We start from the raw sequence: 19,697 nt of genomic DNA, 5'->3' as shown, positions 1-19,697 counted from the left end.
TACGATCAGCGTGTAATGGGATCCCAGGTCACGAACAGGGTCTCTGTTGTACACGAGAGGCCCCTTCCCTATAAAACTCTCCGACAGTTGTTACTGGGCGCTGGGGAGGGGGGTTAAGCTAACGCATTTAGAAAGAAACTTTCTGCGAGGGCCGGAGACGGGTTTTTCTCCCCACCGCAGCCGCGGGTGCCGGGGACGGCAGTGTCCGCGGGTCGGAGCGGCGGGGCCGGGGTGGGGCGGCGGGATCCAGACGGGGCGGCGGAGCCCGGACGGGGCCCTGCGGCGAGAGGCCCGGGCTCCGCGCTCCGGCTCTCCCCCTCTCCCCTGATGGGCGCCTGCAGCGTCAATCACGGCGGAAATTTCTCCCTCGCTAGCTAATATCTCAGCTCGCAGGGCCGCCTCTGAGTGGATCTGAGCAATCTGTCAACCCAGCCGGGGAGCCACCTCAAAACAGATCGGGTTACCCCTGATTGACAGCGTCACCATGGCAAATAATTTGACTAAAACTATTGTCTTCTCCTGGCAGTCCCCGGGTCAGATAACCGGACCAATCACAGCGCGGATAATCACTTTTCATGCCAGCTTAGAATAATATTATTAAAAAAAAAAAGGGGAGAGAGAGAGAGAGAAAGAAAGGGGGGAAAAACTCCGAGAGGGAGAGGAGCGAGGGAGCAGGGCTTTACCACTATATTATGTGGGATCTTGCGGCGGCGGGGGGTGGGGGGGAAGCAGGGAGATCCCAAACCGGCGGCCGAGGGGGGTGGGGGTGGGAAAGCCGCGGCCGCTGCGAGCGCTGCAGATAGGAGACAAAAGAGGCACGAAGTTACTCTCGCAACTCGGACTTACAAAAAGGAGGCGGCCGGGGGGAAAAGCCGCCCGCGGCCGGGCTCCCGAGACTTTCTTCCTTCGCTCGCCGCCTGTTTGCTCCCCGGCTCCCGCGGCCGCCCCGGGGCCGGGCGCCGCCGATGGCCGCGGCCCCCCGCGCCCGGCCGTGACGCCCGACCGGGCCCCGCCGGGCGCCGCCGCCGCCCCGGGGCCGGCCCCGCATGCCGGGCGCTGCCCGCCGCCCCGCGCCGCTCCCCTCTATGCGGCCGTAGGGTGCGCGGCGGGGCAGGGCTCACCATGTCGATGCTCCCGACTTTTGGCTTCACCCAAGAGCAAGTGGCCTGCGTCTGCGAGGTGCTCCAGCAAGGCGGCAACATCGAGCGGCTGGGGCGGTTCCTCTGGTCCCTCCCTGCCTGCGAGCACCTCCACAAGAACGAGAGCGTCCTGAAGGCCAAGGCGGTGGTGGCCTTCCACCGGGGCAACTTCCGTGAGCTCTACAAGATCCTGGAGAGCCACCAGTTCTCGGCGCACAACCACCCCAAGCTGCAGCAGCTCTGGCTGAAGGCGCACTACATCGAGGCGGAGAAGCTGCGGGGGCGACCCCTAGGGGCGGTGGGCAAGTACCGGGTGCGCCGCAAGTTCCCGCTGCCCCGCTCCATCTGGGACGGCGAGGAGACCAGCTACTGCTTCAAGGAGAAGAGCCGCAGCGTCCTCCGCGAGTGGTACGCCCACAACCCCTACCCGTCCCCCCGCGAGAAGCGGGAGCTGGCCGAGGCCACCGGCCTCACCACCACCCAGGTCAGCAACTGGTTCAAGAACCGCCGGCAGCGGGACCGCGCCGCCGAGGCCAAGGAAAGGTACGGCGACCCCGGCCACCGCGGCGACCCCGCCGCCCGCGGCTCCCCCCGCCGCCCCGGCTCCCCGGCCCCGCCGCCCGCCCCGCGCCTCCCCCTCCGCTCCGGTCCCAGTCCCGGGACTGCGCGCCCGGGCTGGGCCGGCCTCTGCGGGGCGGCGGTGGCGCCCGGGGAAGCGGAGTCGAGCCAGGCGGACGCTCGGCGAGGGCCCCTCCCGGCCACCGGGACAGGCGGCCGGCACCCCTTCCCCGCCGGGAGCCCGCTCCCCGCGCAGCCATCGCGGCGGCCCCGGGGCAGCCCCTTCCGCCGGCGCGGCTTCCTACGGCCGGCGGCGACTCCCGGTTAAGCAGCGCGGCCGCCTCCTTGCCGCCGCAACCGGGCGGCGGGGTCGGTGCGGGGCCGCGGCCCGGCGGGAGGGGCGGGCAGCGGCGGGGCTGCGGGGGAGGGCTCCGCGCCCCGCACAGCTCGGAGCGTGTCCCCGAGGGTTACCCCAGTGCGGACAGGGAGTGCCGGGAGGGTCTGGAGGCCGCCTGAACTAGTTTACAGAAACTGACTCTAACGTCGGCTCCCGACGTGAGGCGGGAGAGCGAGGCGGGGGCTGACCGGAGCAGCCGCGTCCCTCGCTCATCAAACGGCAGCGCGTACTCACCGCCCAGCGAGGTGCTCGTGAATGCCCGTTACTAGGTGCATAGTCGTATACCGAGCGTGATTTCGAAACTGCGGTTTTCTCGTTAAATGGAGTCAAGGGACCGTTAATTGCCAGGCGGAGGTTAATGCCTACATCCTTGGGTATTCGGGAAGACTTTTCCGCCGGCAGTCCCCGTGCCTTAAGAAGACGGTTTGAGGAAGCAAAAAGGGTCCTCTAACTGCACGGTACCTCCTCACTAGCTCGCCGAATTGCCCGGTCCATACACGGATCTGATCGTCGGGCCTGCGCGGTTCATTAACGGATTAGAAATCTCCCGTAGATCCGTCCCTCCGAGGAGACTCCTTTTCTTTTTTCGGTTCTGCCTAATGTGTTTTGGAGAGGGCCAGCGCCGCGGCCGCGCAGCTGTGCAGCCCGGCAGGTTCGGGCTCCGCGCAGATTTGCTCCTTACATTTCCCGAAACGGTGCTAGAGCTTTAATTTTCCTTTAAATCCCCGCAAGTGTTGGTTTTACGAGATGTTAGAGATCCTTTTTATTGCTGATAGCGGGGACTCACCTTCAAATATCCAAAGGAAATTAAGGTTACACTTATTTTCCTTTTTTTTTTTTTCCCAGGGAATCAAATTTTAAAGGTCTCCAGAGACAAATAAGATTTTTGACATTGAAAAATACACTCAACCTAATATTACACTCTAGGCGTTGGAAAACAGATCGTTCATGGGATTGCCATTCACTCAAGCAAACTTGTTCAAACAGAGCTTTCTTGTCTATTTTTATTTTTTTGGCACCAAATGTCTCCAGCCACATCCTGCAGCCCTTATTGAGGAAAAACCGTCAGCGCAATGGCTTCACTTCTCTCGACCAAATCCTGCAGGATAGGGCCCCTCTGCCAGATACTGTGTTTCAAAGCTTCCGCAGAAGCTTTTAAATAGACTTGCAATGCCTTCAGTATTTCAGGCAGGGCTGTGTCTAAAGTATTTCTACGAGGGCTATGTCTAAAATCCGCGTTAGCCTTGACGGGACGGCCGCCCCCCCCCCCCCCCCCCCCCCCCCATCTTGCCCCTGTCATTTCGAAAAAAAATATATATATATGTGTGTGTGTGTGTGTGTGTGTGCAAGGGCTTGGCCAGCCTCCAGCGATTTCTCGGTATTTACCCGGTGATGAATTTTGAAGTTATGTCCTGCCTTTCCGAGCCGGCTGCCTCTGTCGGTAGGCGCTCCGGCGGTGCCGGCTCCCCCCGCCGCGGAGCCGGGCCAGGGCCCCCCCGGCTGCGCCCTCCCGCCGCCCGAGGAGGGCCGGAGGGATAGCAGCGGGCGTGCGGAGCGTTTCCCGAGAGGGCCGGGGAAATAAGCGAGCTAACTCTGTTTGCTTGCCTTAGCTTCCATATTGGGCTATGTTTTGAGCTGTAAACTCAGGCCGAGGGGAAAAAAACACATCCAGTTACTTAAGCAAAAGCGTCTCCCGCCCGATGCGAGCCTGGAGGCTGCGGGGCTGCACAGACCCATCCTGCCTACGGCTCGCCGTGCTTTGGCCTTCCCAGGAGAAACTGCGACCGAACTTCTCTTCGGCTCCGGTAGCAGTTTTAAAGTTAAAAAGTCCTTAAAAAAAAAAAAAAAAAAAGTCTTCCTCCCTTCCCTTCCTCTCCCCTCCCTCCCCACGCTGTGCAAACGGTTTGGAGGCAGAAAATGACGTTTTGGCCAAATGGCACTTTCCGCTGGGCTAGTGGGAGACTCTGTTTACAAGCTCGGCGGACCTTAGACCTTTGTGCCAGATGAAGAGGCCTTGGAGGTTTGCAGAGTTTGTAAACCTGCTGTTTCTGCCTTCCCCGCCGCCCTGGGAGCCAGCCCCCCGCCGCTCCTGCTCCCGGTCCCGCGGTGCGCGCCCCGGAGCGGCGGCCACACGGTGATTTCCCTCCCTCTTTTGTGTTTCCTATAGGGAAAACAACGAGAATTCCAACTCCAACAGCCACAACCCGCTCTCGGCGTCAATGAACGGGAATAAGACAGTTTTGGGGAGCTCAGAGGACGAGAAGACGCCGTCAGGGACCCCGGATCACACCTCCTCCAGCCCCGCGCTGCTGCTCAGCTCCAACCCCGGGCTGCAGCCCCTGCACGGCCTGGGCCACCCCCAGGGCCCCAGCGCCATCCCCGTGCCCAGCGCCGACCCCATGCACCACCACAGCTTGCAGGACTCCATCCTCAACCCCATGTCATCCAACCTGGTCGATCTGGGCTCTTAAAACCGTGTACACGCTCCCTCCTTCGCACCAGCCCTCCTTTACTCTTTTTTTTTTTTTTTCTTTTTCCTTAATTGTACCAGAGACTTTGCAAGTGATTACAAACTCCTTAGTGGATGTGTTGTGCCCTTTGGCAGCAGGCTGGCTGCAGGTTTGGAAGGTGTCAGACTCGGCTGTGGGCGGTGATGTTGTGAAAAGCCTTAAGGGTTACTTAGAGGTGGTGTCAGGCGTGTAAGGACTGTTGGATGGGGGCTGTGATTTTCATGGCAGGCTGTAAGGCGGTTCGGTGTAGCAGCTCTTTCCAGCCTTAACTTCACCAATCTCTCGGTGGTGTCGCTCGATCGGGCCGGTCTGTGTGGGAAGAGGCACATTGTAATCTTTTCTTTTTTTTCGGGGGGTGGGAAGAAAAGGGGAGCGCAAGGCCGCTGTTTCCATGCCTGTTTGGAAGTTACACATCGCTCCCGTTATTCTATTGTAGTTATGTATCCGTGGCAGGTGTACGATGTACAATTTCAACTAAGAATACAAAAGTTGTAGTCAAGTTGTAGCAGCAACACGCGCTCTAGGCAGACTTTGTAACCTTCTTGTAGCTGATGCTATGCAGAGAGACGGCTTCTTCGGCCTTGTCCATGCGGTGCTTTTTGCTGGGTGGGAAAGGAAGTGATGGCCCGGCTCTTGGCCCCGGAGGAAGGCAAGGCAGCTTCTCCCCTCGGTGTGCAAGGAGGGCGGGAGCGGGCTTTAGAAAAAAGAGGAATTGCTGCTCAAGTATAGACCTAAACGACAGTATCAACCGCAAGTCACTCACCTTAGTTTTGTTTATTGTTTATATTATGTGAATACATTCTTTGGAAAATATTTCTGCTTTTATTTTATAATAAAATTTAGAAATCTAACTCGGCGTGCGGTTGCTTCACTCGCCCGCGGGATGTTTTCGGGCTCAGCCCTGAGCGGAGCAAGAGCGGGCGGCCCGACGGTCGCGGGAGGCGGCGGATACCATCAGGCGTCGGGGACCCCGGGGCTCCCCCCTGCTGCCGCAGAGGCGAGCGAGCCTCGCCCCCCACCGCCCCCGGGCAGCCAGACGGCACCCCCCGCCTCCCCCGCCCCCTTTGGGTGCGACGCCCGGGCCCGTCGGGGGCCGCTGCGGCCCGGCCCGGGGAAGCGGCGTTCGCCGGGGGGAGCGGGAGGGGCCCTGCGGGAGCGGGGAGGAGAGGGGACGGGGGGGACAGGCGGTGCGGGCCCTAAGGGGAGCGGGGAGGGGGCCCACCTGCTCCCCCGAGGGCACGGACGGGCAGGCTGCGGGCTTTTCCACCCCAGTGCCCGCTGGCCCCCGCAGGAAGCCGCCCCCTCCTCCCCTCGCCCCTGGGGCGGGTGCGCAAGCCCCGGCTCCGGGGTCCGGCACGGCAGGGATGCCAACACCTCTCCAGCGCCTGCGGGACTGATGCCGAAAATGGGAATCCTCTATCCCTCTCCTCTCTCTTTCTTTCTTTCTTTCTTTCTTTCTTTCTTTCTTTCTTTCTTTCTTTCTTTCTTTCTTTCTTTCTTTCTTTCTTTCTTTCTTTCTTTCTTTCTTTCTTTCTTTCTTTCTTTCTTTCTTTCTTTCTTTCTTTCTTTCTTTCTTTCTTTCTTTCTTTTTTATTTTCCTTTTCTGTAGGCACAGGGTGTCAAAAGAGACAGGAGGTTTGCTTCATTAACAGAGAAGAGCTCAGGCTGATTTCATTACAGCTTGCACCCTCGCCACCAACTCTTTGCGAGAAGCCGGACGTGATATATCATCTTCTTAAAATGTTCCTCAGAGCTTGCAAGAGGTTTTAGCTTGCAAGAGGTTTTATACTTTTTTTCCCCCTAAAATGAATTTATTGTGAAAAATAAACCGCGAAAACGATACGGCTTCAAGCGGGATAGAAATATGTGTAGATCAGCAAAGATCGTGTCCAGGTTTCAGACGCTGGCTGAAATTTCAATCAGCGGGAGTTTTGTGCGGGCAATGTCCTAATTTGATATAATCTGGGGCTGGATTAGCGCCTCTGTGCGTTTGTGGGTGTCCGCTAAAAGCACATTTCTCTGAGGCCCCGTTAAAGTCTATAGGAGGGAAGGTGTGGATGTCGCTGACGGGGCCTCGGGAAAAAGGCTCTTTCTCACTCGTGGTTATAAATCCAGTGTTCTCGTTATGATGGGCTGCGGGGGGTACAGTGTTACAGAGGAGGCAAGGTGGTAGATTCAGGTTTCTGTTTCTCCCGTTTCTGCTCGTTGGGGTGATTTTTCAGCAGTGGAGGTGATGTGGCTGTTGCCTCTGCTGTGGGAGCGTACCAGTGTGGTCCTGCGTGCATTAGGGTCTAAATAGCAGATCCTGTTATTTCCGTTGAGGGGCATCTAATAATTTTAGCTATGAATTTTAATCCTTTGAAAATAAACATTTCGCAAGTGGAGGAACTGCTGCTTCCTAGGGCTACAGAAGATCCCCGCTCCCTGTAAAATAACGCGTGCAACGGTGCAATATTGCAAAGAATTAATTAATTGGCTAGCTAATTATTTTGTATTTTTAGAGATAGATGCAAATTTGGGAAGGAAAACGGAACGACTGGGTTAATAAAACATGGCCTCGAAACCGAAATAAAGCCTTAAGGCTTTGCCCGCTGGAGGAGAAAAGGAGGAAAAAAAAAAAAAGATTAGAGAAAGAGTAAAGCCAAGATGGGGAACATTTAAAGAGGCAGTATGAAAACAGGATGGGGTTTACGTGATTAATAAAAGGTCATATTGCACAGAGGAGGCAGAATTCGATCGGGGAAAGTAAATGAAGGGCTGACAGGGTGAGAAAGGCCCTCTGAAAGCCAGGAGCGATGGAAACTCCTGTAAATTGCAGCGAGAATCACTTATATACGGAGAGAGGAAGAGAGAGCGAGTCGCTGCAGTCCATTAAAGACAGCTAGAAACCGAAATCATGCCGTAAAAAAAAAAAAAAAAAAAATCTGCAGGTCAATCTAGCATTAAGGGCGCGCACAGCTTAAAGCCGAGATGATGGGACGTGTGTAATGCAACCTGAAAACCCATACATGTTAAGACTCATTTTATCGGACCGTACTTGCCTTAGTAAAGATGTTTGGTAAATTAGCCCAAATCCCCCCGATTTTCCACGCACAAAAAAAGTTCCCGGTAGAGGAATATGCCGAAACTGACGTGACTAATCCTTGGTTTTAAACAGATTAGTTATGATTCACTAGCATTACGTTACATGGGGCATATCTCGTCTCAGGGTTGGTTGTTTGCGGGTTACCCACGCAGGTTTCGGGGCACAAATAAAAAGACGGACAGGACCCGGCAGGCTTTATCCATTAAACAACTCCTGGCTACTCCCGAACTGAAGCCGGGATGCGGCGGGCACCACACCACACACCACCACCCCCCCCCCCCACCTGAGCCCCTATAGCTTGGACACCGAGGGGAAAAACCGCGCTTGCTGTCTCTCTAGTATACGCACACACACGTACATACATATATATACATATATACACATGCATATATATATATAAAAGTGGTATTTTTCCCTCAAACTAAAACCTTACCCAATTACCTAATGAATGCAGCATTTACGGACCCCAGAACTGTAACTGGAGTAATTCCTTTAGGTAGCAGGGCACTGAATATTCGCGGTGTGCTAGAGCAGATTTGCTCTGCCGGGAAGCCCTGTACTTTCTTACGTGGGTGTTAACTGCCCTGGTGCTACGCTGAAGAGGGCTGTGAGAGAAACTGCACATTTGTGACAGAAAACAATTTTGGCCGTCCTGCCGGGGCGCAGCTCGTCACCCTGCCGGGGCAATACTGATGGAGGCGCGGGGACAGCATCTCGAGAGGATACGGAAGGTGTGGCACAGCCTCCGAAGGGGGCTTTACTGGAAACAGGGAGCAAGTTTATTGGAGTAGGAGCTTTTCCTATGAGTAGGGGAGCGTATGCCAGAGCTTGCTGGTTAGATGTCTTCACCTCTGCAAGCCCTTGCAGGAGTTTGGGGGCAAACAGGACCCTCTGGGAAGCACAGTCACAGCTCTTTACCAAAGGCTGTGTGGCTGCGTTTTCCTTTGGATAATATAAGCCATTTTGCAGACATTCAACGCAATCCACACGAGAGAAGTCGCCTGCTTGGCATATTTCTTGTGGGCTACCCCGGAGAAAGCTACGTTCCCTCTTCTCGCCACCTCTGGGCCTAACTGAAGCCTCAATGTGTGTTTGAGGGGGGCTGCTCCAGCCCCGGAATGAGAAGCCTTGGAAGTGCCCCCGCCTGCCCAGCGATGTTTGTGTGAGGCACTCGAGGCTCCTGTTACCAGACCCGGAAACAAAATCTATTGCCTTCTTTAGGAGAAACAAATGCAGCCCGGTATAAGCAGGCTCTTGCCTTGAACAAACCCGCACTTGAACATGACAAATAATGTAGGGGGATGGCGATGAAAACACTGGTCACTGGCCCTCGCTGCAGAGCTCTTTAACTTCCTCTGCTTAGTGAATCAAAACGCTGCGGCTCAGGCAGCCAAGAAAAATATACTGAAGGGAACTTTCAGTGCTTCAGCACACAAGGAAAAGGTGAGGGTTTTGTCTGAAGGAGAGTAGCTCTGGGGTTTGGAAAAATACACACTTAAACTTAGGAGCTGGGCTGCGTGATCAACTTCTTCCCATTTTGTTGCGGGGAGCGGGTCTCGGAGCTTCCCCTCCCTGCACCGGGAGACGGCTCCTTCCTCGGGAGAAGGGCCATCTCCTTCCCACTTAAATAAACGGGAGGGGGGGTTGTTTGGTTGTTGGGGAGGGCTTTGGGGTTGGGGTTTTTTTTCCGGGTTTGGGCAAGAACGCTCAATCTCCACCTCTAAATATCAAATTCGCCTTTATCCCGAGTCCTGGTGTGCCGCGGAGCCGGTCCCGCTCCGCGCCCCGGGGCACCGGGAGGCGGCGGCTGCCGAGCGGGCGGCCGGGCTTGCTGGGCGGCAGGACAATGAGCTGTTCCTGCCTCAGCCCAACCCATGTCCTACAGGGAAAAAAAAAAAAAAAAAAACCACAAAAAACCAACAACAAAAAAAAACAAAACCAAAAAACCCCTCCTTTAAAAAAAAAAAAAAAAAAAAACAAAACAAACCCAAAACCAGATACACGGAAACAAATTGCAGCTTCACCAAGAGTCTGGGACTCAGAGGGAAACAGAGAGGTGTAGTGAGAGTTTAGGTGAACAGACAGGTAAAGTGTTACATCAGCAAACGGTGCTGCTCAGGAGAAGCAGGGGGAGAGGAGAAATCGCTTGGAAAGATGAAAATCGCACATGTGCTTCTGATGACCCCATTAGATGCGAAGTCCTCCAGGAAATACATATTTGAAACAGCCAGGAAAAACAAACATGCCTTTTATAGACTTGCCTGTCCCGCCATGAAAAATGCAAACCTCGGTATGGTGCGTGTGTATCTAGGGGGTGGGAGGGAGGAAGGGGGAATAGATTTTGTAAAGAACCCGATGAAAGCTACCTTCATCAGGAATATTCATTTGCGTTGCCCTGCTCTCCAAAAATAGGCTGCAGCGTGAAAACCGAGGCAGTAGTTAAAACTACCGCGTGTGACATCTGAGTCTGAAAAGTGACTGTCAGGAGCTCGTCTGGGTGTCAACACAGGCAAGACTGGCTGGCAACAGGGAGGAAGAAAAAAAATTCCCCGGGGGGTGAAGAGTTAGAAAGTGGGACTTTATGAAGCCTGCAGTTTGCTGTAAAGTTGGGCAAAGTCCAATGAATCATTTTGGAAGAGCGGCTAGAAAGTCGTGCAGGAGTTGGGGTCCGGGCAGCGACACCCCCAATCCCTCCGTTCCAAAGCGCCATTTAGATGCAGTTGTGCTGGGAGTCGGGGGAGAGAGCAGAGACTCGATCCGTGAGCACTTCAGCAGCAAAGGCATCATGGTTCCTCCTCCCCCCGCCCACGGCCCGGACACCGTGACCCCGCTGCCGGGCAGGCTCCGAGCGGACATTCGATCCCTCTCCTCGCTTTCCACGGCTGCCGCTGGGCGCCCACGGCCTCCGCGGGAAAGGGGCAGGTCCGCGCCCACCTCACGGCGTCTGTTGTCCCCCCTGTGGGGCCCGGCCTTCGCCCGGTGCCTTGGGGACCCTGGCGGCAAGGTGCCCCGGGGAGGCGGCCGCCCCCACGCCGCGCGAGGACGCGCACTCCTTCCCGAGGAGACGGCGGGGGTGCACGGCCCGTCAGTCACCCGTCGGTGGGACACCTCCCTCTGCGCACCTCCGGGGGCTGCCGGGGGGGAGGCGACTCTGAACCCCCCTGGTTGAGTGGGATGCCGTCAATCGAAAGAGGCTAAATATCGTCCCCCCGCTGTCACCGGAGACCTGCGTGGCGGGGGAAAGCGCTGCCAAAGCCTGAGTTAGTGGCAGCGCAGAGGGAGGCTCGACCCGACACCGAGCAGGGCCGAGCCGCCACCCCTCCCCGATTTAGCCCGGCGCCGTGAAACCAAGCGGTCGCCGGCTCCTGCGGCCGGGGGCTGCCCGTGCCGCGGCGTAGGGAAGGGGCTGTGTCCCACCGACGGAGCCCACACGGCGGGCGGGGGACCGGCTCCCTGCAGCTCCCTCCTTCCAGCCGGGGGAGCGGGGCAGGGGCACGGCACCCCCGGGGCAGCAGGCGCGGGGGCACGGGGGCTGCCGGCGGGGGCGGGACGGAGCTCCCGGGCGGCTGCGGGGCCAGGGACAAGCGGGTTTCTCTCCATCCTCCGAGATATTCAGTCCCGCGTGAGCGCGGCCGCTGCTCGGGGCCGGGGCCCGCACAGCGCAGCATTGCGCACCGCGCAGCCGGCGAGGCCGCGGCTGGCGCTGCGGAAGGGAGGGGACGCTTAAAACTCAAGAAACAGCTTGGGACGTCGCTCTTAAGAGCGCGTCAAGCGCACACCCAGCAAAACCATCAACAACTGGGAAGTCAGGACGGGTTGGAAACCTCCCGGAATCAAACGAAACCAGACGTGGGGCAGGGAGGTGTTGGCAGCGCTGTGCGTGGCGCGGAGGTGGCTGGCGGGGGCCCCACGAGTGAGTGGTCGTGGAGTGGCGTGGGCAGTCCCTGCGCAGCTCACCCCGCTGCCTTCCCAAATTGGAAGGGCCGGAGATGGACGATCCCACCTCACTAGCGATTTTAGCGGGCACCGAGGCGGCGGGAAGCAAAAGGCGATGCTGACCCCGGGCTCCGCTGCTGCGGGGGTGTGCGGAGCCCGGCTCCGTCTCCCCGAGTGTGCCCCGAAAATGTCAGTGCCTTCTCCTCCACAGGTGCGGCAGCCAGCCCCCCTGGTGCCGTAGCTCTGCGGGGTGGTTTCGGTCAGAGAAAAGCCCCAGATCCCTTTCAGCTTAGAAGGGGCATTTATTTTATTTTTTTTTCGGGCGAGGCCAGCACAGCGAAAGCGACGGTGTTCCCCACCTACACACTATTACTTTGAGAGCCGATGGTTATTCCTGCCAGTCTCCGAGATGCCGTCACCGCGGGGGATCTCCGGAGGTGGAGGGCGGCCAGTCGCTCTCCCATAGCGGCTCTAAATCGGGTGTATTTATTACCTCGATAGCGCTGGGCGATGGCAAATAAAGCCGCCTTGACAATGCTCACCCGGGCACTGCTGCCGCCATCACTAATTTGAAACAACCCCCCCCGAGCCCGGCGGGGGAGGGAAGGACGGGGCTAATGCCCTGCCCGCCCCCGACTCCTGCCGCCCGCCCGGCCCTTGCCGGGGCCCCCGCACGGATGCCGCGGGGCTTGCAGCCCAAGGACACCCCGGCCCTGCCTGCGGTGGCCCGAGAGGAGGCCGAGGGGCTGCCCGACGCCGTTCCCCGCATGCCCGGCGGCTGGGAAGCTGCCGCGGAAGCCCGACTCCCCCCGCCCCTCCGGGGCAGACGTCGAGGGGCACGACGGAGAGCAGTGTCCGGAGGGCAGGGGACCTGCCTTTCACCCTCACCGCCCTTCGAGGGCGCAAAATGCCCCCGCGGTCGGTCTGCAGTGCGGAGGGACCTCAGCCCCCGGTAGGTGCCCGGCGGCGCCCCGGCCCCCCCTCCCCGGGCTTGCAGGGGCTCGCTGGAGCCGGGGCAGCCCTGCGACAGGCGGAGGGGGGCTGCGGCTTTGCTCCGAGAGAAGGCTTAAGCCTGCTGCCTACCCGCTCGGCTGGCATGCGTTGCCATTTCGATGGTATCTCGCTTTTGGAGGCTTTTTTATGGCTGGGGGAAATCTAATCCGGTGAAGAGAAAGGAAGAGAATACTGTTGGCATTGAATGAACTCCGTGTGGTAATCTTCGGGCAAATGTGCGGGTTTCCATGCCAAAGCAAAGTGTTTTCTCGTCGTGTCTGCTCATACTCTGAAGGGAGGCGAAGACACCATTTAAGAAATCCAGCTGGTTGCAAATCATACATTTAATCTCTCAGCTGGAATGATTTAATGGATCAGTATCGAGTAACAGTCCTGGAAAAGTAGCCTCCTAAAAAAACAGAGATAAATCCTGATTGAATAATAGTAAATGAAAACCGTGGATTACAGTGACTGCAAGACAGTATTTTCTTTGCAGTCCTCGAAAGATGCCGCCTCAGAGGGGCCAACCGAGCCGACAAAGCCCCGCGTGTCATTCTGATGTTGGCGGGGGCAGGTCCCGGCAGCCTGCCGTGCCCCCCCCGCCCCCTCTTGGGACAGGCTCCCCCCCTCTCCTCATGCCCTGGGCACCTTCTGAAACGGCTTCTCTGCGGTGCAGGCAGCAGAGACACAAGCTCTCTCCGCCCCGGCGCTTCGCGGCCGGGCGAGCGCCGACGTGCCCGGGCCAGAGCCGCGCCGGCTGCGGGGGGCACCGGCGGGGGCACCGGGGGGTTCCCCCGGGGGGCACCGGCACCCCAGCGCCGCGGCGGCGGCCTTGCCGAAAGCCACCCCTCTGCCTCGGGCCGGCCCGGGGGCCTCGCTGGGATTTTTCGTTTTTCCAGCAGGGAAGGCGCAGAGGCGGGGGAAGGAACTGTTACGCCGGGAAAAGTGGCGGTTTCCTCCGAAATGTGAAAAGAGGGGAGCAAACCCTTTGCCCCGCTCTGTCCTTTTGGGAGGTGCCGGAGAGAGGAGCGGTACCGGGGCGATGGGGAGCCGGGGGCGGCCCGCTGGCCGTGGGGCCCGCGGGGGTCGCTGGCGCGGCGAGGGCGCAGGGGCCCCTTCGACGGGCGGGGCTCCGGGGGCTTTTTTAACCCTCCCGTTGCCGTAACTTTTAAGCGGGGTCTAGCAGCTCGGGCAAAGCCGTCGCGGAAGGAACGATCTCGGCGGGGAGTGCAAAAGCACTTGACTCCCCTCCCCCGGGCCGAGGGGGAGGTCATCACCGCGCTGAATTAAAAGCACTTCCTTGCCGGGGCAGGTGCTTTCCTCGCAGCGGCCCCGGGGGGCTGGGCCCCCTCCCCGTCTCCCTCCAGCCCCTCTGTGTCCCTGCTCGGGCCTCAGGGGCGGCTGCCGTGCGAGGCCCCGGCCGCTAACCCCCGCACCCCGCCTCGCCCCCAGGACGCGCCCCCAGGACGCACCCCCGCACCCGGCACGCTGGCCGAGGGAAGGAAAAACCCCACGGCTCTGGCGGCGGGGCCGGGCCGGCAGCACACGCGTGGCCGCTCTCCGCGCACCCGTGGGCGCTGCCCCGCCTCTCCCCGTCTCCCCTCGCCGCCCCGGCGGAGCTGCCCTTCTGCGTCACACGGCGGCGTGGGGCTGGGGATTTATTTTATTTTATTTTATTTTATTTTATTTTATTTTATTTTATTTTATTTTATTTTATTTTATTTTATTTTATTTTATTATCCCCCAAAACTATCCTCTTGGCAGCTCGGAGGAGCAAGAGCTTTAGGGGAAGCGGGGGGTTTGTTCTCACGTTTCCCGGCGTTTCGCGTTACCAGCGGCGAGGCACCGTCGGAGAGGGTCTCTGCAGCGAGTTCTGAGCCGCGCACAGCCCCGGGGGGAAGCACACCTTTGCTTTAGGGTATTTTCCTCTGAGCGAGGCTGAGAGGGCAGCGAGGAGGGTGCAGAGGGATGGCCGCTGGGCTGGGCCGCCCCGCAGCCCGCCTGGCCGGGTCGAGCAGCGTCGCCCTTATAAGGAATGTAATGCAAGGGCCAATGTCGTCAGCACAGCATTAGCACGTTTTTGTCATTAAATGTACTCGGGTAGTAATAGCTGTTTATATTTACAGGGCACTCTCGAACGCAAACCACACGCTCAAATCATCCCGAGATGAATCTGGAGTCGGTGAAAGTCAGTGCTTCCCAAGGACAGCTTTGGTGACAAGGGCAGCTCGGGTCAAAACCAGTTTAGTTTGGTGCTACCTATTTATAGAGATGGAAAATCTAAATGAAGTTAAAGAAACGGGGCATCGAAAAATCCCAGAAAGTGGTGTGAATCTCAGTCTATTTTTTTCTTTGTTCACATAATTGTGTGTTTTTCGATTTTAGCCTCTTTCTAAAAATATTACTATATATACTGTATATTAACATAAATTTAAACACAAATTTAAAATGACTCCTCCACTTCAAAAGACCTCTCCAAAACTTTTCAACGATTTCAATGTCTTATGATGTTTTTATATGGAAATGTTGTTAAAATTCTCCTTTCTTTTTCTGCAGGCAATATGGACTTTGACAAATGGGTATTGTTTTCAAATTAATTAGTATAAGTTTTTGAAAAAATCCCACCTGCCCTGTCTATTGAAATCATAGCTACTTGTCACCCAGCTCACTTCTGTAAGAAAAGCTAATTAAAATAGCTGTCTGAAAAGCAAAGTGTTCATGTGCACAAATCAGAAAACTGTTGATCTTAATGATAAAGGAGCTCTTTAACATGTTTGCTTTTGATCTATACAATCTTTTTATGATTACTTTTTCTATTAAGTGACTTTTTTACAACAAGCATGTAAGCAGATATGTGTAAAATTTCTATTTAGGTACAATATGCTTTAAAACATAGATTCATGGGTGTTTATGTCATTAACAGTGGTATAGCTACAGAAACTCAAATGATAGATTATTTCTAAAGCATCTGACAGGGATTTGTGTCTTTTCCTTGCATTTGTTTCTTGGCCAAGAGCAAAAGCCTGGCCCTGTTCTTTTTGAAGACAGTGGCAAAGTTCCCACCTACACCCCAAGGATCTGTGAAGTCAGTCAGAGTTTTTCCATCGTCTTTGGATTAAGCCCATGGCATGAGTCAATTTAAGAAGTGATTACTCGTCTCTCATAGAAATGCACATTGCATTTGCTTAGATAACTACATCTTGAGGATTTTCTTTCCACCCCCATATTCTAGGATCTTAAATGAGGAAATTCTTTAGTCAAAATTTCCTTGAAATGGGTCCAACTCTTCCTGTCCCCACCAAGCACACACCTCCAGCTTGGAACTTGCTCTAGGTGGCACTACTCTTCTCATAAAGCCATTCTTCTTTTTGTCCCTGTTCACCTTCTGACCTACCTGTCTTCCCCATGATCCTTCAGCAAATGTGTCTTCTTTTGTGAGACAGAGAACTGGGAGATTCTGGAAAAGGAGACCTGGGGAACCAGTGGAAACTGTTTCAGCAGCAGCACCAGACACAGGGATGACATGGAAAGAAAGATCCACTCTCCCCACCCTTCATTTCTGGCACTAACTCTCCCATTTTCCTCACTCCACAACCTCCTCAACCTCCCTTTAATGAACGTGCCCCAAGATAAGTATTTTTATATGAGTAGGAATGACTTTACTGCCCTCTCTGCTAGTTACAGAAAACTCACCCATCCCTTGTCACTCACCACCCACTAGAAGGAAAGGGTCTCGGTGGGAGAGCAGGCTGTTTGGGTAGATTCTGGTAAAAACCAAAACATCTGGCCCTGACAGGATCATCTGCTACAAGCAAGATCCTCCAAGGACAACAGTGTCTGCAGCAGCAGGAGCAGGCGCTACCTGGGGGGTGACGGGGCCTATCCTGCAGCACAGGTGCCTCCCAGCAGCTGGTGCACGTGTGTATCTGCCCTACCTAGCTCGCTCTGCTCAGCAGCATCAGGAGGGTGGAAAGGTGAGCCCCTTGCCGCACTTCCAGCTTGCCGTCAGTCTGCGCTACGTGTAGTTTGGCTGGACCCCAGCGCCCGCCTGGGAATCGTAAGATCACATCTGTCTTTGATTACATCTGTTTGGAGCATCTGTTTATGTCTATCTGTGGCATTATAAAGGAATCTCCAAGGCCTGTTCTGTTATGTCATGCAGAAACAAAACGGTGTCAGCGAGTCAGCGCTGCTGCACAGTTAGTGACCCAGCAATCGGCAGTGGAGACCGAGTGCACGGGCAGAGCCACGGCTCGGCGGTGGGCAGCCCCCGGTGCAAGGCTGAGACAGGGCGACGCAGAGGTGTGAGCGGGTGGCTGGGTTTTATCCACCCCACGCCAGCCCATGGACCCACTGCCACCAGCGCCCACTGACATTTCACCCGTGAAATCTGCTCGCGTTCATGTGTGTCAAGAAGAGACATTTGCGTCATTAATATTTCCTTGTTTCTTGCAAGTCTCTGCTCTCCAAGGAGTGAACAATGATGACTCCTGGGTAGGTTGGAACAGTTTGTGCGACATTTGGGTATATTTCCCAAATACGGACTTGGAAACTTGTGCCTGTCAGTCCCAGTGCTCCCCACTCAGGTGTAAACCACCAGCACTGCCGTCTCCAGCTGGTGCAGCAGTACTGGCTGGGGCAGGCCAGAGGGGAAGCAGTGGGGACAGAAGTCAGATAGAGCCATAAAATAGATCAACATTTATTTATGGCATAATAGCAATTATTTTTGCCTTTTAACTTTGTGGCAACTGTATCTAGTCTCTGTGTACATTAGGACAAAAATAAAATTGCTGCTTTGCATACAAGCAGATCACTGACATTGATATTTATCTTATCAATTTTCTACTGTCATTTACAAATAAATAAGTTTTATTCAGTTGAAATAGCTGTTGGAAGGCAATGCTGCTTTTTATCTGTGGCTGTACTGAAATGGTGGATTTGCCAATGCAGTGCTTTTTTTAACCAGATCTGGGGATCTAAATGCATTAAAAAGAAGAGGGACAGTGTATTACTGGGATCCCACAACCAACTCCTCACAACAAATGAGTCCGTTAATTTGCCTGTCTATTCCAGAGTGAACATCAGCATGAGGAGCACCCAGTGTGACCCGTGTGCTTCAGGTGCAACTGTAAGCAAAAGCACCGTAGGTGTGTTACAGCTGAGCAATCTGGGACAAGGAACTGGCCAACAAGCCTGAAAGTCCGAACTACTGATAATCCAATATTAACTCAAAGTCCATTTAAGACTCATCTGTAGATCAAAACTCTCAAGCAGAAGAGCTTTATAAATTTCCTGACCATCTGAGAAAGACAGGTGGAACTGCCACCAACACATTTCATCATGTCCTGGACCAAATCTAGCCTCCTTTTCTCCCGTGAAGTGTAGCCTCTTCCCTCAAGGATGGTGTTGCCTGTGACCTCTGAAAAATGCTGCTATTGAATAAACAGTTTTGTTTTCTCACACTGCAAAGCCGTAAACCTGTATTTTACCATTCACTACCATAGCTTCTCTATCACAGCACAGTAATAGTGCAGGTTTTGTGATCTGATGTGACACAATGTGGCATACGGTAAGCATTTAATCAGAGACTGTTCTCCCAGAATTACCAACCATGTCACCAAGGAAATGGTCGTGGCAGAGATTCGCTGGCAAAACGGTGTCAGTAAGTCAATTACTGGTTCTGTGATGACAAAATTTTGCAGGTGATGTACATGATCTCTAAAAAGTGCTTATTTCCTTTTTTCTACTGATACTTATTCCTCCTGGAAATAAATATGGACTCAAGGGGAATACTGTTTTGCCACTTTCTTTTCATTGTATGGAATTCACAGATTAAAAGTCCCCTGTCGTAAGCTTGTACTTTACTTTTCAGTATCATCGGTGACAGAACAGTCCACCTTCAAAATTACATGGGAAGCACCCATAAGGGTAAGGTATAATGAGCTATAGGAGAAACAGCATGCAGCGCTTGGATGAGTCTTGTTGGACTGTCTTGAGAACTGTCTAGGTGTCTGTTCTATGCATACAGGGTAATATTTTACAGTCTTCTGCCTTTACTAGGGAAAAGCCATATACCTTGATTTGTCCCAGCCAAAAGATGAATACCCATAAATATGTTTTACAATTTATGCAGTTTTATATGCGTACATAACTATCTCTTACCTGTTAAATCTCAAATTGCTTCTGTTGATCTTTCCTTAAGTTTCTTCAGTTTGTTCCTACTGTTCAAATAATACTGTCCTGAATCTAAAATAGTGTGGCAGCAGAGTAAGATGACATGAGAGCTACTGTAACTCTATGACATAAACAAATACATAGATCAGTTATCACACCACAGACTGGTACAGCCATGTAGTGAAGGGGATATGCACCCTGGCATTCACTAGCTTGCCCAATTTTTACTGTCCATTAAGTATTTTTTCCATAAATATCTTTGTTGTTTTTTTTTTCCCTCAGACAAATGTCATATTGTTTATTTCTGCCCACATTGTGATCTCTCTGGATTCCTTTGCCTCATTCTCAGCTTAGTAACATTTCCTCACCCAGTATCAATTGAAAGTGTCAGCGCTATGTATTGTATTCCCTCTGATTGTTAATGAAGATGTCAAAGATGATGTCAAATACTGCTCTCACTAAATACTCCTTTCTTGATTTGATATACTACCATTAAACTTGATGGTTTTTTTCAGAGCCATTCAGGCACCTTTCCAACTTCATGCATGCTCTCAGGAATTTCAAATTAATTTCCAGGTAAGATTTCACTATGAAAGAATCTAATAAAATACACATATACTTACTGTATCTCTTTCATCATCCAGTTTTGTGATTACATAGGAAAATGAATGATTAATTTCCCATGTCAGGATTCTTTCTTGACAGCCCTGTTGCAATCAGTTTGCACATGTAAAACAGGTCCAACGCTTCCCTGAAGTGATGAGTTTATTGCACGTGCGGTGTAAAATAAGAACCAATTTTTAGCCCCAGGTGTGAGGAGCGGCCAGGAAGGATAATGGCAGTGAGGGAATGTTCTCACGTGGGATAATTCATTTGCTGCACTCCCAGCCACTCATATTTTCTTC

The 19,697-nt window shown here is 54.3% G+C and overlaps 1 protein-coding gene across 1 annotated transcript; it reads left to right on the top strand.

The window, feature by feature from the left end:
- The first annotated feature begins 1,122 nt into the window (after window positions 1-1,122).
- On the top strand, window positions 1,123-5,455 carry SIX2 (SIX homeobox 2). The gene is made up of 2 exons (XM_074820647.1): window positions 1,123-1,682; window positions 4,262-5,455. Exons 1-2 carry the CDS (start codon window positions 1,123-1,125, stop codon window positions 4,563-4,565), a joined length of 864 nt encoding a protein of 287 aa, XP_074676748.1. The 3' UTR covers window positions 4,566-5,455.
- The last annotated feature ends 14,242 nt before the right edge of the window (window positions 5,456-19,697 follow it).

This window comes from Strix aluco, chromosome 3, assembly GCF_031877795.1.
Source record: "Strix aluco isolate bStrAlu1 chromosome 3, bStrAlu1.hap1, whole genome shotgun sequence".
Classification (NCBI taxonomy): domain Eukaryota; kingdom Metazoa; phylum Chordata; class Aves; order Strigiformes; family Strigidae; genus Strix; species Strix aluco.
Note: the sequence above shows the minus strand (reverse complement) of the source record. Positions and strands in the feature narration are given on the sequence as shown.